The 16,932-nt window shown below is 42.8% G+C and overlaps 1 protein-coding gene across 5 annotated transcripts in view; it reads left to right on the top strand.

The window, feature by feature from the left end:
• appl1 (adaptor protein, phosphotyrosine interaction, PH domain and leucine zipper containing 1) overlaps positions 1-16,313 on the top strand; it is a 30,884-nt gene extending 14,571 nt beyond the window's left edge. For 2 of the 5 annotated variants that reach the window (XM_014166016.2, XM_014166013.2), the window contains exons 2-22: positions 4,044-4,142; positions 4,316-4,375; positions 4,576-4,647; positions 5,255-5,342; positions 5,564-5,605; positions 7,212-7,270; positions 7,440-7,586; positions 7,747-7,829; positions 8,004-8,162; positions 8,390-8,578; positions 8,725-8,767; positions 8,885-8,941; positions 9,191-9,282; positions 9,624-9,809; positions 9,954-10,006; positions 10,260-10,434; positions 10,519-10,555; positions 12,266-12,412; positions 12,726-12,776; positions 12,888-12,977; positions 13,160-16,313. In XM_014166016.2, coding sequence (XP_014021491.2) covers positions 4,119-4,142; positions 4,316-4,375; positions 4,576-4,647; positions 5,255-5,342; positions 5,564-5,605; positions 7,212-7,270; positions 7,440-7,586; positions 7,747-7,829; positions 8,004-8,162; positions 8,390-8,578; positions 8,725-8,767; positions 8,885-8,941; positions 9,191-9,282; positions 9,624-9,809; positions 9,954-10,006; positions 10,260-10,434; positions 10,519-10,555; positions 12,266-12,412; positions 12,726-12,776; positions 12,888-12,977; positions 13,160-13,315 — 2,010 coding nt within the window. In that variant the 5' untranslated portion in view covers positions 4,044-4,118 and the 3' untranslated portion in view covers positions 13,316-16,313. Of the gene's footprint in view, positions 1-1,360; positions 1,402-4,043; positions 4,143-4,315; positions 4,376-4,504; positions 4,648-5,254; positions 5,343-5,563; positions 5,606-7,211; positions 7,271-7,439; positions 7,587-7,746; positions 7,830-8,003; positions 8,163-8,389; positions 8,579-8,724; positions 8,768-8,884; positions 8,942-9,190; positions 9,283-9,623; positions 9,810-9,953; positions 10,007-10,259; positions 10,435-10,518; positions 10,556-12,265; positions 12,413-12,725; positions 12,777-12,887; positions 12,978-13,159 lie in introns of those variants that run through there. The other 3 variants (XM_045705338.1, XM_014166014.2, XM_045705339.1) reach the window with 3 other exon arrangements.
• Positions 16,314-16,932: the final 619 nt, after the last annotated feature.

Below are 16,932 nucleotides of genomic sequence, written 5' to 3'. Positions count from 1 at the left end.
AGAGAGAACAGAGTATGACTAGGGTGGCTGGAGTCTGACAATTTTTAGGGCCTTCCTCTGACACCGCCTGGTATAGAGGTCCTGGATGGCAGGAAGCTTTGCTCCAGTGATGTACTGGGCTGTACGCACTACCCTTAGTAGTGCCTTGCGGTTGGAGGCCAAGTGGTTGCCATACCAGACAGTGATGCAACAAGTCAGGATGCTGTTGATAGTGCAGCTGTAGAACCTTTTGAGGACCCATGCCAAATCTTTTCAGTCTCCTGAGGGGGAATAGGTTTTGTCGTGCCCTGTTCATCACTCTCCTTCTTGGTCAAATAGCCCTTACACAGCCTGGAGGTGTGTTGGGTCATTGTCCTGTTGAAAAACAAACAATAGTCCCAATAAGCGCAAACCAGCATGGCTACCACAGCATTCTGCAGCAATTAAACCATCCCATCTGGTTTGTGCTTAGTGGGACTATCATTTGTTTGAGTAGGTGTGTCCAAACCTTTGACTGGTACTGTATGTATTTTGCGAAATTTGTGTTTTGAGAAGACAACTACATTTTAAAAACACATTTACTCTTTTACAAAAGGCCACAGACTTCTGTGTCTTGTGGACTCTGTTTTGAAAATCGACAACATTGTTCTGAAAAATGCTCGTACACGATTGAGAAAAACTGTAATATCTTATAATCTATTGAAACCTGGGCATCCTGCTTTACTTTTGACATTACTGTTCTTTTACTTTCATTGGAACATATTCTCAAACTTTCCGTCATTGGCTGGTAGGGAAGAATGGGGGAAATTGTTTGAAAGTTGCACACTTACATACATGAAGGGCACATTTTGGCATTTGCTGTATGATTGATGAGAAACTCCATATTGCAAATGTACTAGACGTCCGCGAATGTCTGTAAAATTCGCAGACGGCAGCGGGCCGTGCACCGGGGCCAGATCTTCCGGGAAGTCATCGAACGAATTCTCTCGGACATTCTGTTTCCGTTTTATAAAATGTTCACATTTTGGTCATTTTTCCGCTGTCCCGGTAAATTCCAGCAGATGGCGAATGGAATCTTATTGCAAATGTACAAAACATCACCAATCACGACATGGCCATTTCTCCTAAACGGAAAAGACTTTGAAGACAAAACTTGGTGAGCATAGGTTTGGCATAATGGGTAGTTAGCCCCGAGTTTAGGCCATTTTTCTGGGTTTAAAGGTCAAAAATGAAAATAGAGTGCTAATTTGACCGCTTCACGTCAAAGTACATGAACCTACGGTGTCAGGAAAAAAAGAACCAGACATTTATCTATTGTAATTTAAAAGACATCGTACAATGTACAATTGGTGATGCTCAAAGAAATGTTTTTTTTTTTAAGTTACAGATCCAGTTGCGGCATGTTCAGACGAATCCGTTAAGGTGGGTTTCGGAACTCTACGTGATTTCTGTGATTTTCTGAAATAACACTCAATCATTCAACCCTCTGTAAATAAGTCAGTTCTTAACATAAAGACTTAAAACTCAGAACTCTGTAAAAGCCTACCCCAATGAGGATATGTGTTTACTTTAAGCTTCCTGTGCCAACCGGAAGTGCCTTTAATTGGGGTCACAGGGGCTGTTTCGAAGGGTTAAAAAGTCACATCTTTCCAAAACTTCACGTGTGACTAGGTAACCCTCATGAACTGTAAATCAGTAATTTCTCCCATCAGATTTCCATGAAAAGCTCACACACAAACACAGCAAGGACAGAGTGACATAGTGTGGGGCTTACAGACACACAGAGCCTGCAATAGTTACCTTTGTTCAAACTATCAAAGAACCGTCAGACCTAGAGCTCTGAAACTTTAGAAACCTGTTCTAGAGCTCAAGTCGATAGTGCACAGTGAGTTATGTGGCTCTAGAAGGTTCTCAGACCGAGAAACAGCCTCGTACATTTGCAATAACTTCAATTCATTTTGACCATCACGAAAATGATGACATTTAGAAAAGTCCCAGAGTCGCAAGACTAGGCGCATTGAAACCGCCTCGGCCCATAGAGATGGACCCTAACATTTCTGTCCGATAGCTCATTCATGGACCCCGTAGCAACGCCCAGAAAATGTGGATTTTCAGCACCAATTAAGGTCTCTGCTCGGGCTCCAAATGATGACATGGTTCACTGACTTTTGGGTTTGGAAACTGACTTCCTATGATCGTACATGGCAAATGGACATAACATCCTGATTTGGCACTTTCAATACTTTCATATTACATTTAGACATGTCTTATTGCATTTGGCAATGGTTCACTGACTTTTGACTTCGACTTTTGACTTCCTATGAAATCATATTTCAAATGGACAAAACATATGCCTTATGGACAAATATATTTTTTTTGACAAAATATTACAAAATTATGTTCATACAGATCTTATACATGTATAATTGACAATTTTTTTTAAAAATAATTTCAAAAAACAGTCCAGAAAGCACTTTTTTAAGGGGGTGATAAGTTTTTGATTTTTTTTTTCTTCAAATTTTTTGCAATATGAAAATGTACGGTCGAGCGCGCTCGCCATCTATTGGATTTTTGCTGTGTGACACTTGGCATTTGCCATATGGCATTTGCAATATGTTTTGAATGAAACGGCATCCATTTGAGTGATATTGTACATCGTGTATATGTTTCATACGGTGCCAATAAGATCCCATTCATTTTTATCCATTTCAGGGGGTCTTCCCTTACTATTATTAGGGGAGACCGGGGGAAGTTGTAACATATTTAGTCTTCATCTATTATGGACCTGTTTGGGAATTTTTGTACTTGTTTCATTCCGTTGCATCTGTTTAAGAAACATTTTGCAACAGAATCAGCAGAATGAATACACCCCTGATCACACGCGCACACAGTTCACTTTCATTGCAGTCACATAAAGCATCACTTTTCTCGTTGTATAATTCCTTCTTGCATCTACACGCTCTCCTCTCTTCTTCTCCCTTCACTTGTGGACTTCACTACATAACACAACAGCTGTCTGTGACCAAGCGCAAAAACCTCTCCAAGCCAAACCTTCATACCATAACTGCTAACTAGCCTACATCGTTGTTACCATATTAACTTTATAGTCAACATACTAGAACTAACGCATTAGTAAACACACAATCTAATCCATGTGTACAATCATGAAGTACAGTGTACAGCAAGCAGTTTAACAGTTACAATGGTGGTCCCCGGTGGCAATAAATTAATAAAACCGAAAGCTTACCTTGACTTGGAAGAGTTGCGTTGTTGGATAGCCTTAGCCAGCTAGCTAACATAAATAGCATTCCTCTCTGTTTGAGCCAGGTTGAGTAGGCTAAATTAGCTGCATTAGCGAAGTAAGTGAAAGGTAAGCTAAGAAGAAGAAAAATACAATGAAATATCTCTCTTTTTCTGCTGCTTCTCAATTTTTTAAGAAAATAATTTGTTCAAAACTGTTCAACTATTGTCTTCCTCTCTCTTTGAGTCAACTACTCACCACATTTTATGCACTGCAGTGCTAGCTAGCTGTAGCTTATGCTTTCAGTACTAGATTCATTCTCTGATCCTTTGATTGGATGGGCGAAATGTTAGTTCATACTGCAAGAGATCTGATAGGTTGGAACACGTCGTCATATTTACTCTATAAGTCCATGGAAGAAGGTGTGAACCATGAGCCTCCTAGGTTTTGTATTGAAGTCAATGTACCCAGAGGAGGGTGCTGTTGAGGCTACTGTAGAACTTCATTGCGAAACTGTTTTTAATCGGTTATGTAGTATTTAGTATAATTTAATTTTAAAAGGATAACATTTTTTATGTTCATTATTTCAATTTTTATGAAATTCACTGAGTAGGATGGTCCTCCCATTCCTCAGAGGAGCCTCCACCCGTGGCGTGACTACAATAGTCAGAGGGGTTGGCTAAAGCTACAGATCTGGGACCAGATTAGCCTTGCACAAGGGTGACATAAGTGTGCCATCTAAGCTACCTACTTCAGGTAAGCCTAACCTGAATGTTTCCTGAGTTGAGTGCTTCCTTCATCCAATGTGTTTCTCTGTTGCCAGACGCGCTCCCTGCTCGGTGTGTTTGAGGAGGATGCAGCTGCTATATCTAAATACTCCCAGCAGCTCTTCCAGGCCATGCACAGAATCTACGATGCACAGGTGAGCAATGACCTCTGGGATACGCTCATGCCAGTTAGTGTCCAGGCTTTTAAAAACGAGCAAAAAAATGCAAGCATGCACACGCTCATACTCTCACTCGCACACACACACCTTTTCTTTATATTGCTCCTACAGCTAATTAGATGAAACTGACATGACTCTTTTTTTTTCAGAATGAGTTGAGTGCTGCCACCCATCTCACCTCCAAACTTCTGAAGGAGTATGAGAAACAGGTAGGCCTATGTTCTCATTGTCAACATGCTGGAATGATGTACAGTTTGTTTGTATTTAATTTTCATGCATCTTCCAAGAAACCCTTACGGTTTGAACATTAGTTGAATGCGCTGACTATGTCCCTCCAGATAAGAGCGTCTGATAAATGACTGAAACGCGAATGTAAAATGGATTAGGGCTGACTGGGCTGTCTTTGCAGCGTTTCCCTCTTTGCTGCGATGACGAGGTCATGAGCTCCACTCTGCAGCAGTTTGCCAAAGTCATAGATGAGGTGAGAACACACACAGCAGGTCCGCTGCTCTGCCCTCATTAACTCCTCCTCCTCGCTGTGGCACGCTGCTGCTCAAATAGGATTACACTGTCTTAACCTTTTTAATCTCTACCTTTCTTAATTACACTACACTATACACACTCTCTCACTTTGCACTTTCACCTCTCCCTACTCTTCTTTCCTCCATTCTCTTCAGCTTAACCTCTTTCTTCTCTCCTTTCCTTTTCTTCCTTCTTTCTTTCTCTCTGTGTCTTAACCTTCATTAATTACACTACACTGTAAACACTCACACTATCTTCTCTCTTCCTTTCTCTTTCTTTCATCTATTGCTTCCTCCATTCCGTCCATCTTAACCTCTACATTTCTTCTCTCCTTTCCTTCTCTCTGTCTTAACCTTTTAAGTCCCTCTCCTTAAACTGAGGCTCCCATCATTCACTCCACATAAGCTACTCCCTCACTCTTCACTTCAAGCCATCCCTTTCTTCCTTCTCTCTCTTCATCTCTCTAACCTCCCCCACCTCTCCTCTCCACCTGTCTGATGAGAAACACAAGACAAATTTCCCCGAAGAGATTCAGTAATGTAACTAACCTATCTTCTCTCCCACAGCTGAGTTCCTGTCATGCAGTGCTGTCCACTCAGCTGGCTGATGCCATGATGTTTCCCATCACTCAGTTTAAGGAGAGGGACTTAAAAGGTAATACTCTGAAAGAGTTCCATTCTCATTTTGTATTGTTTATATAGAGATAATGTACATTTATGAGAGATGGAGACAGATTACAGGGATGAGTGGTGAAGAGGTGGGACTGGGGATCGAACCCTGGTCCCCAAGGGCATGTCGTTCGAAGGTGGCTGCGCTTGGTAGTGGCAGAATGTGAGCAGTTTGAAATGGACGTTAACCTTCTCTCTCCCCTACAGAGATCCTGACCCTGAAGGAAGTGTTCCAGATAGCCAGCGATGGTGAGTCAGAACTACAGTGAGGGGGAAAAAGTATTTGATCCCCTGCTGATTTTGTACGTTTGCCCACTGACAAAGAAATTATCAGTCTATAATTTTAATGATAGGTTTATTTGAACAGTGAGAGACAGAATAACAACAAAAAAATCCAGAAAAATGCATGTTAAAAATTTTATAAATTGATTTGCATTTTAATGAGGGCAATAAGTATTTGACCCCCTCTCAATCAGAAAGATTTCTGGCTCCCAGGTGTCTTTTATACAGGTAATGAGCTGAGACTAGGAGCACACTCTTAAAGGGAGTGCTCCTAATCTCAGTTTGTTACCTGGATAAAAGACACCTGTCCACAGAAGCAATCAATCAATCAGATTCCAAACTCTCCACCATGATCAAGACCAAAGAGCTCTCCAAGGATGTCAGGGACAAGATTGTAGACTTACACAAGGCTGGAATGGGCTGGAATCGGCCTGGGGCTCCATGCAAGATCTCACCTCGTGGAGTTGCAATGATCATGAGAACGGTGAGGAATCAGCCCAGAAATACACGGGAGGATCTTGTCAATGATCTCAAGGCAGCTGGGACCATTGTCACCAAGAAAACAATTGGTAACACACTATGCCGTGAAGGACTAAAATCCTGCAGCGCCTGCTCAAGAAAGCACATATACATGCCCTCTGAAGTTTGCCAATGAACATCTGAATGACTCAGAGGACAACTGGTGAAAGTGTTGTGGTCAGATGAGACCAAAATGGAGCTCTTTGGCATCAACTCGCCGTGTTTGGAGGAGGAGGAATGCTGCCTATGACCCCAAGCACACCATCCCCACCGTCAAACATGGAGGTGAAAACATTATGCTTTGAGGGTGTTTTTCTGCTAAGGGGACAGGACAACTTCACCGCATCAAAGGGACGATGGACGGGGCCATGTACCGTCAAATCTTGGGTGAAAACCTCCTTCCCTCAGCCAGGGCATTGAAAATGGGTCGTGGATGGGTATTCCAGCATGACAATGACCCAAAACACACAGCCAAGGCAACAAAGGAGTGGCTCAAGAAGCACATTAAGGTCCTGGAGTGGCCTAACCAGTCCCCAGACCTTAATCCCATAGAAAATCTGTGGAGGGAGCTGAAGTTTTGAGTTGCCAAACATCAGCCTCGAAACCTTAATGACTTGGAGAAGATCTGCAAAGAGGAGCGGGACAAAATCCCTCCTGAGATGTGTGCAAACCTGGTGGCCAACTACAAGAAACGTCTGACCTCTGTGATTGCCAACAAGGGTTTTGCCACCAAGTACTAAGTCATATTTTGCAGAGGGGTCAAATACTTATTTCCCTCATTAAAATGCAAATCAATTTCAAAAATCTTTGACATGCGTTTTTCAGGATTCTTTTGTTGTTATTCTGTCTCTCACTGTTCAAATAAACCTACCATTAAAATTATAGACTGATCATTTCAGTGGGCAAACGTACAAAATCAGCAGGGGATCAAATACTTTTTTCCCTCACTGTATTCAGTAAAACATGAAAACAAATGTTGTGATGTTGGCATGATGTCTTGTTACAAGCCCATGTTGTAAATGTAATAACCACTCTTCACATTTTCTGTCTACAGATCACGACATGGCCGTCAACAGATACAGCCGTCTCTCTAAAAGGAGGGACAATGAGAAGGTAAGGTTTCTTAATATAACATCACATTGTTGTAACAATAACTTCCTCACCAAATAAAACCTGACATTTGTGTGTGCGCATCCGTGTGTATGTCTGTGTACGTTTGGTGTGTGTGTGTGTGTGTGTGTGTGTGTGTGTGTGTGTGTGTGTGTGTGTGTCTTCTCTCCAGGTGAAGGGCGAGGTGATGGAGGATGTGTACACCTCCAGGAAGAAGCAGCACCAGACCATGATGCACTACTTCACAGCCCTCAACACGCTGCAGTACAAGAAGAAGATGTCCCTGCTGGAGCCACTGCTGGGATACATGCAAGCGCAGGTACATCAGCCTTACTTCTCTCTCTCTCTCTCTCTCTCTCTCTCTCTCTCGCTCACTCTATGTCTTTATCTCGCTCGCTCGCTCTCTGTATTTCTTTCTCTCTCTCTCTCTGTTCGAGCATATATTCTGATCAGCATGTCTGTCTCTCTGTATATCCCAGATCAGCTTCTTCAAGCTGGGATCAGAGAACCTCACCCAGCAGTGGGAAGACTTCCTCATCGACATAGGAACCAGTGTTCAGAAGTAAGCTTCATCTCCTAGCCCCCAGCCCCTTGGGAAATGTAGAGATCTGAAAAGATTGGATAGCCTTCAGCAATGGTGGTAGCTCCATCTTGCCCTCTATTAGGCCAAGTGGAATTGTCATATTGCTTACAATGTTTGTAAGGCCGGGCGTGTAATGTGTGTGGTTGTGTCCAGTGTCCGCAGGGAGATGACCGGGGAGGTGGATGTGATGCAAAAGACCATCGAGGATATGGAGCAGGCCAATGACCTCCTCTACATGCCCGACCCTGACCCCAGCCTGGTTCCTGTCAACCGCAACCTCACACGCAAGGCCGGCTACCTCAACACTCGCAAGTAAGAAATGACTGCCTAGCCAAACAAACTGACCTTCCTCAGTCCTGCAACACTGTAGACAAATAAATATTTTAAATAAACACCTGCCTTAGTAAATCAAATATAAAGTCTGTTTTTAAACTGATGGTTTTATTCATTTCTAGTGAAAGTGAATACGGTCTAAAATGCCTTAATCAGAACGACAATATGTTTCTACCATGTTTTTACTCCTAAATGTGTTTCCTAAGTAAAACGGGCTTAGTGTCTTCATCCTGGGAGCGGCAGTACTTCTTCACCCAGGGAGGGAACCTGATGAGCCAGGCGCGGGCGGACGTGGCGGGGGGTCTTGTCATGGATATAGACAACTGCTCCGTCATGGCCGTGGACTGTGAGGACCGACGCTTCTGCTTCCAGATCACATCCTTCGACGGCAAGAAGTAATTGACTGCATATTAAAGCTTTTTTTAAACTAGTGATAACCGCTTTATGAAGTTTTGTTGTTACCTGAGGCTTTCTAACTTAGTCACACAAAAAAAAATTGGATTTCCACAGAAGTTACTGATGCGCTCGGTCTTTGTTTCAGAGTGGCCATCTTGCAGGCAGAGAGCAGGAAGGATTGTGAAGAGGTGAGACAGTAGTTTTAATGAAATGTATTGTGGCTGTGTTTATGTATTGTATGAATGTATAATGTAGCTGTGGTATCTCCTAATAACACTATCCTGTGCTCCTCTTTCCTCCCTCAGTGGATTGCAACGATTAACAACATCTCAAAGAGGATATATCTCAGTGAGAACCCAGAGGTGAGTATCTTGCTATGCTCTGGAAAAGCCTGTGCTTGCATCATCTTTATATTTAGTTCATATTATCATAGATGGAGCAATGCTCCAACACCCCTGTGTGTGTCTATAGTGTGACATTCACCTAGCCAGTGCTGGATGTCTGGGATGGGATGTGGTTAGTGTGAATCTCATCTCCCTTCTTTCTCTCTGTTGCCGAGCTGTTGTCAAGCGCATTTCCTCTTTGCTGAAATGCCCTCTTTCTATTGGCAGGAAATCGCAGCCAGAGTGAACCAATCAGCTCTTGAGGCTGTGACACCGTCTCCCTCATTCCAGCAGAGGCATGAGAGTATGCGGCCGAGCACGTGGGTTTCTGAACTGTCTCTCCTCACACAATCATACACTTCATTATTTGGGCCTGGAGTTTTTCCTGATCTGACTACGAAAATCTCTAGGCTTGGTTATTCACAGTACAGCCTATAACTAGCCTAGGCTAGCTCACCCTGTAACTTGGAGACAAGTGTTTTTCCTGGTTGAGTCACATGGTCTGGAAAAACTCCTGACCCTACTGTAGTGAAAGGTTTCTTGATTTCTTTTCTTATGTTCAATGCAGCTAGCATCCCTCTTTTCCATCTCTGTAACCTCCATCTCTTTTCTGTTCCCTGGGACTCGTCCATCCGTCTCTACATCTATCCGTCCCGTGTAGACAAGGGCGGCCACCGGCAGCGCGGGCCAGCAGTGTGAGCTCGGCAGGCTCTGAGACGGCCTCCCCGGCCCCTTCCGTCCTCTACTTGGACGCACTGGTGGCTCCAAACACGCCCATCCAGTTTGACATCATCTCTCCAGTCAGCGAGGAGGACGCAGGACAGGCCAAGGCTGCCGGACTGGGAAGGTCGGTACTTACCAGGGTTTCCTTAACGTTGTATATGTGCAGCCCATGGTGTGTGTTGAATGGAAAATAGTTCTGAGTCTGCTACACTGTGCCAGTCATGTTCTTAAGATGTGGGTGTGTTTCTTTGCTCCCCATTTTTGAAAGAAGGACCAATCCTTTTGGTGAATCAGGAGGCAAACCAGCTGAGGAGAGTGAAGGTAGGTGTCCTGTGTGTGTGTGTGTGTGTGTGTGTGTGTGTGTGTGTGTGTGTGTGTGTGTGTGTGTGTGTGTGTGTGTGTGTGTGAAATGTATGCATTCACTACTGTAAGTCGCTCTGGATAAGAGCGTCTGCTAAATGAATAAAATGTAAAAAAAAATGTAAAATGCGTATGTGTGTTTCTCAGGTGGTCAGGTTAAAAGCTAAAGAAGAATTTCCGTGAAAAAGAAAATTGACAATATGTGTCTATCCAGGCTCTATCCTGCACCAGCTGTTCATTGCGCGTTTCCTGGGCTGTATGGAGGTGAAGAATGCGGACAGCTCTGACGTCATCTATGAGACCATGAGACAGATCCTAGCAGCCAGAGCCATACACAACATCTTCAGGATGACGGAGTCTCACCTGCTGGTCACCTGCGAATGCCTCAAGTGAGACACAAGCTCTTTGCCCTTATTATACAGGCATGGAAATTCATTCAATTCATAGACTTATCCTGTGTGTTTTGTTTTCAGGCTAATCGATCCTCAGACACAAGTCACACGGCTGAGGGTAGGCATGTGACTGATTGATTGTACAACTGAAGTTCGGAAGTTTACATACACTTAGGTTGGAGTCATTAAAACTAGTTTTTCGACCACTCCACAAATTTCTTGTTAACAAACTATAGTTTTGGCAAGTCGGTTAGGACATCTACTGTGTGCATGACAAAAGTCATTTTTCCAACAATTGTTTACAGACCGATTATTTCACTTATAATTCACTGTATCACAATTCCTATGGGTCAGAAGTTTACATACACAAAGTGGACTGTGCCTTTAAACAGCTTGGAAAATTCAAGGAAATTATGTCATGGCTTTAGAAGCTTCTGATAGGCTAATTGACATAATTTGAGTCAATTGGAGGTGTATCTGGGGATGTATTTCAAGGCCTACCTTCAAACTCAGTGCCTCTTTGCTTGACACCATGGGAAAATCAAAAGAAATCAGCCGAGTCCTCAGAAATAAAATTGTAGACCTCCACAAGTCTGGTTCATCCTTGGGAGCAATTTCCAAATGCCTGAAGGTACCACATTCATCTGTACAAACAATAGTACGCAAGTATAAACACCATGGGACCACGCAGGCCTCATACCGCTCAGGAAGGAGACTGTCTCTTAGAGATTAACGTACTTTAGCGAAAAGTGCAAATCAATCCCAGAACAGCAGCAAAGGACCTTGTGAAGATGCTGGAGGAAACGGGCACAAAAGTATCTATATCTACAGTAAAATGAGTCCTGTATCGACATAACCTGAAAGGTCGCTCAGCAAGGAAGAAACCACTGCTCAGAAACCGCCATAAAAAAGCCAGACTACGGTTTGCAACTGCACATGGGGACAAAGATCGTACTTTTTGGAGAAATGTGCTCTGGTCTGATGAAACAAAAATAGAACAGTTTGGCTATAATGTCCATCGTTATGTTTGGAGGAAAAGGGGGGAGGCTTGCAAGCTGAAGAGCACATCCCAACCGTGAAGCACGGGGTTGGCAGCATCATGTTGTGGGGGTGCTTTGCTGCAGGAGGGACTGGTGACCTTCACAAAATAGATGGCATCATGAGGAAAGAAAATGATGTGGATATATTGAAGCAACATCTCAAGACATCAGTCAGGAAGTTGAAGCTTGGTCGCAAATGGCTCTTCCAAATGGACAATGACCCCAAGCATACTTCCAAAGTTGTGGCAAAATGGCTTAAGGACAACAAAGTTAAGGTATTGGAGTGGCCATCACAAAGCCCTGACCTCAATCCTATAGAAAATTTGTGGGCAGAACTGATAAAGCGTGTGCGAGCAGTTACACCAGCTCTGTCAGGAGGAATGGGCCAAAATTCATCCAACTTATTGTGGGAAGCTTGTGGAAGGCTAGCTGAAACGTTTGACCCAAGTTGAACAATTTAAAGGCAATGCTACCAAATACTAATTGAGTGTATGTAAACTTCTGACCCACTGGGAATGTGATGAAAGAAATAAATGCTGAAATAAATCATTCTCTCTACTATTATTCTGACCTAAGACAGGGAATTTTTACTAGGATTAAATGTCAGGAATTGTGAAAAACTGAGTTTAAATGTATTTGGCTAAGGTGTATGTAAACCTCTAACTTCAACTGAATGTAGTATCATTGTCAAGATACATGAGATTGTCTAGACCTGACGTGACTTCCTGATTTCCTTCTCTCTCTGCCCCTCTCCCTGCTGCCCTCCTCCTTCACCCACCCTCCCCCAGTTCCCTCTCTCCAGCATGGTGTTATGTGCTGCCCACCAGGAGAACAAGCGTCTGTTTGGATTTGTTCTGCAGACAGCAGAAGGCAGGGTGGACGGACAACCGATCATTGTCTGCTACATCTTTGAGTCCAACAATGACGGGGAAAAGGTACATTCTGCTCTGCTGTGTAGCCTTTCTTATTCCATGATATGTAGGTAGAGCCAGTAGTTTAAGGCGGTAACTAGGGCATAGTTACACCACATTTTCCTGGTAAACCACACATGCAAATGTATTTTTATGGTCAGGAACAAGTCCTGGCTAGGAATAAGCATATTGTGTCTGTGTAGTAATGGCACTATCAGTTAAAACAGCTTATAGGTTCCATGTGGAGACAAAATGAAGACATTTGCGTGTGTGTGTACTGTTACCCGTGGTCATTTCTCGTTATCTCTGAGTGTATGTTGTTGTGTTCTCCTTTCAGATCTGTGACAGTGTGGGGCTGGCCAAACAGATAGCTTTCCATTCAGAGATGGTAAGAAATGTGAGAACTAGAGCTCTCTGTTCTAGTGGAATTCATTTGTTAAGATGAACCTTCGTTGCTCATGTGGGACCTTTACTGTTTTCATTTGTTTTGCTGATTCAGGATCGCAAAGCCACGGAGAAGAAGAAGGAGCAGGACAAGGCCAAGGAGAAACAGCAGGAGGAGCTGAGTAAACAGAAACAGATAGAAAAGGTGTCCCAGGAAATCTATCAAAATCACAATGTAGTATCCTATTCTCGTTGACTTATAAATCAACGCCTATCTTGACCAGTTTCTTGTCTGTAATCATAACTGTATTACATTCGGTATTCAATGATGTTACAGAAAACTGAATGATTTGATTGATTAATCAATGAATTTTAATGAACCCACAGGACCTAGAGGAACAGAGCCGTTTGATTGCCGCCTTCAGTCGCCCCACCCCCCTTGCCACTGGCACTGATGGACAGTCCCTGGTGCTGAGCAACAGCCAGTCAGAGGACAGCGATGCAGGAGTGGAGGGGCGGGAGAAGGGTGAGTCAGAGGCCTAACAGAATGGAACCGAGAGATGTTACTGTTGGCTTTCACTGAATACTACTTTGGATGACCAAACCACTGGAAGTCAGTCATTTTCAATGGAGGGAGGCAGCTTGAAGAGGTGACTTGAGGAGACCTTGAGAGATGCAACTGTTGAGGACAATTTCACCAAGTTGAGCCAAAGTTCAACCTTTACGCAAATCATCAGCGATGCAACTGCTGGCTTTGATCCTCTGCTGGATAGGCTACCCCCCCCCATGTGCTGTTCAGAAGAAACACCCACGAGAGACATAGCCTTGTCCCAGATCTGTTTGTGCTTTTGCCTACTCCATTGTCATTGTCGAACCAAACAATTGCATGACAATTCCATAAGGAGTTGGAAGAGAGCAGAAACAGACTCGCACCGAGGCTACAAGGGACAGGTTTGACTATGTGTTACCACAAAGTAGTATCCCATGAAAACAGACAGTTAGAGGTGGACTTGGTTCCTCTCCAGACCCCCACCTTGGCTCCTCAACCCTGGGCCTGCACAGATACAGCCTCTCTCTGGGTTCACCTCTGTCTCCTACTGTTGGTCAATAAAGGACCAGGATTCAGAGTACAGATAGACTTGATCAATAAAGGGCAAAAAAATACTTCATAACATAAAAAAACGAGAGAAAAAAGACCCCACTAGCTAAGAAAAGAAGAGTAGAAAAAGAACCGTGTGACTGAACAATCAAAAGAATCCTTCCGGATTATTCTCCACCTTGTGTAAATGATAATGTATTTTATACTCGCAATTATATAGAAGTATACTGGCAGAAAATATGTAAGAAGAAAAATAATGCTTTTCTGGTTTTGTTTATTTGGAAAGTCAGGTGCAGTTCTGACTGAATACTATGGCTTTCTAAAAATGAGAGATTATAGAGTGTATTAATATGGTTGGAAGACATTGCACATGTTAAAACTGTAATAATAGATTTCTGTATTGTTTATGTAAACAGTATACATATTGTCTAATTTAAGCAATAAGGTCTGAAGGGGTGTGGTATATGGCCAATATACCATAGCTAAGGGCTGTTGTTATGCACGAAGCAACACCAAGTGCCTGGTGTATTGGCCGTATACCACAACCCCCCCCCCCCCAAGGTGCCTTATTTCTATTATAAACTATTTACCGACATAATTATAGCAGTAAAACGTGTTTGTCAAACTCGTGGTATGCGGTCTGATATACCATGGCTGTCAGCCAATCAGAATTCAGAGCTCGAAGCACCCAGTTTATAATCTACAGTGCTGTGAAAAAGTACTTGCCCCTTTATGATTTTTTTCTGTTTTTGCATATTTTTGATACTAAATGTTATCAGATCTTCAAACAAAACCTACTATTATATAAAGGGAACCTGAGTTTACAAATACCAAAAAAAGTAATACTTATTTTATTTATTTAATTAACAAAGTTATGCAATACCCAATTCCCCGGTGTGAAAAAGTAATTGTCCCCTTACACTCAATAACTGGTTGTGCCACCTTTACCTGCAATGACTGCAACCAAATGCTTCCTGTAGTTGTTGATCAGTCTCTCACATCACTGTGGAGGAATGTTGGCCCACTCTTGCCTGCAGAACTGCTTTAACTCCGCAACATTTGTGGGTTTTCATGCATGAACTGCTCGTTTCAAGTCCTGCCACAACATCTCAATTAGGATTAGGTCTGGACTTTGACTAGGCCTTTCCAAAACTTCAAATGTATTGCTTTTTAGCCATGTTCATGTAGACTTGTTTTGGATCATTGTCTTGCTGAATGACACAGCTTCAACTCACAGACGGATGGCCTGACATTCTCCTGTAGAATCATGGTTCCTTCTATTAAGGCAAGTCGTCCAGGTCCTGAGGCAGCAAAGCATTCCCAAACCATCACACTACCACCACCATGCTTGACCGTTGGTATGAGGTTCTTACTGTGGAATGCAGTGTTTGGTTTTCGCCAGACATAAAAGGACCCATCTCTTCCAAAAGGTTGACTCAAGTTTGCCAAAAAGCACCTGGATGATCATCAAGACTCTTTGAAGAATGATTTATGGACAGATGAGTCAAAAGTATGACTTTTTGGATGGCACTGGACCCATTATGCCTGGCGAAAACCTAACACTGCATTCCGCAGTAAGAACCTTGGTTCTTGGTGGAGGTATGATGGTTTGGGGATGCTTTGCTGCCTCAGGACCTTGTCTACACTCAGCCTCTCGTCGTTAGCTAACAGGTTTGCATGTGCTTTGGATCCTCATGAAGATAAATAATTGTCACATACATCCTTGTCAGTTCTTTTTTCATAACATTATTACTACCATTTCAATGAACCATGTTTTGTTTCAAGATGATGATGTTGATCTTGTACCCCTAACACCAATAGTGGTATGCTCATAAATTAATCAATGTATTGCTATACCTTCTTCCTGAGGTGTCAATGTATTCATCTACTAGGTTGAAGCAAGAACAATACTGTATTACAAAGTGCTAAATTAGGGCGGTGGCTATACGTTTTTTTTTTTTTACCCGTTATGTACATTAATCTGTAATGTATTGGAATGGTTTGTATGCTTCCCAGATCATTTCTGTATAAAGAAGTGCACTACATATGTATGCTATGTATGGGACATTTTTCCAGAGGTGTTCGTCAACCTTTACCCATTGCTCAGATGTAAATTTGTTCTGAGCTGTGACCACAAATTGTATCAGCTCATAGAGAAATGTATCAACTCATAGAGAATACAACTATCATATCAACAAAGTGAAATTGATTCGGTTTATATAAATAGAACTGATATCCCAGAAGGGTTGAGAATATGTATTATTTCGATTTTGGGGAAAGGTTTTGGGAGTGGTAAACTGGGTTACCTAGACGTTAATATGGGGGACTGCACTTTAGTACTTTATGCAGTGGGGGATATGAACGTATTTAATGTATATACTTCAGTGATTACTGTTTCGGTGTCCTAAAATAGCTTTCCAACAATAAATATACACTAATTCATGGGTTAGGGTTGTGTTTTATCGCTCCTGGTTCAAAGTGTGCGTGCGTGTGTGTGTGTGTGCGCGCGCGCGCCTATAGACTGCAAATAAGCCCTATTCTTTCTTAGAGTAGCCTATTAAGTATTGCTCTTCTTTCAAAACAAAAAGACTGGGCGCGCCCGTGCACATTGACGTCCCTTGTGTCCAAATCCTCTCCGTTCCATTCAGAGCGAAAAGTAAACAAGTGAGCTATTTGTTTAAAGCTCCCGTTGTTCTGTTCGTTAAGGCGAGCGAGCACTAATCTGCTGTTGAATAGGTCGATTCGAGGAGGAACAAATGTTACACACGGTTTTCCAGCAACACGCCAACCTGCCGCTTTGACGGCTTTTGTTTGTCCCCAACATAATTCACCGTCCTATATGCATCACAACGGCAGGATGAGAGAATATTCATCAGGATTAAACCTAATAGTATTAGAGGATTATTATTAGGATTGGAATTATGTGATACTTGACTGGTCCCGCATAATGATGCCTGCAGACAGTAGGCCTATGTAAAATAGTTGAAAAGGTGCCCAGGTTTGGCGACATGTGGGAATGGGTTTGATTTTCTACCTTGGTAGTTTTGAAGAAAAGGATGGC

This window comes from Salmo salar, chromosome ssa22, assembly GCF_905237065.1.
Source record: "Salmo salar chromosome ssa22, Ssal_v3.1, whole genome shotgun sequence".
Classification (NCBI taxonomy): Eukaryota; Metazoa; Chordata; class Actinopteri; order Salmoniformes; family Salmonidae; genus Salmo; species Salmo salar.
The sequence above is the reverse complement of the archived record's forward strand: the minus strand, read 5'-3'. Positions and strand labels throughout refer to the sequence as shown.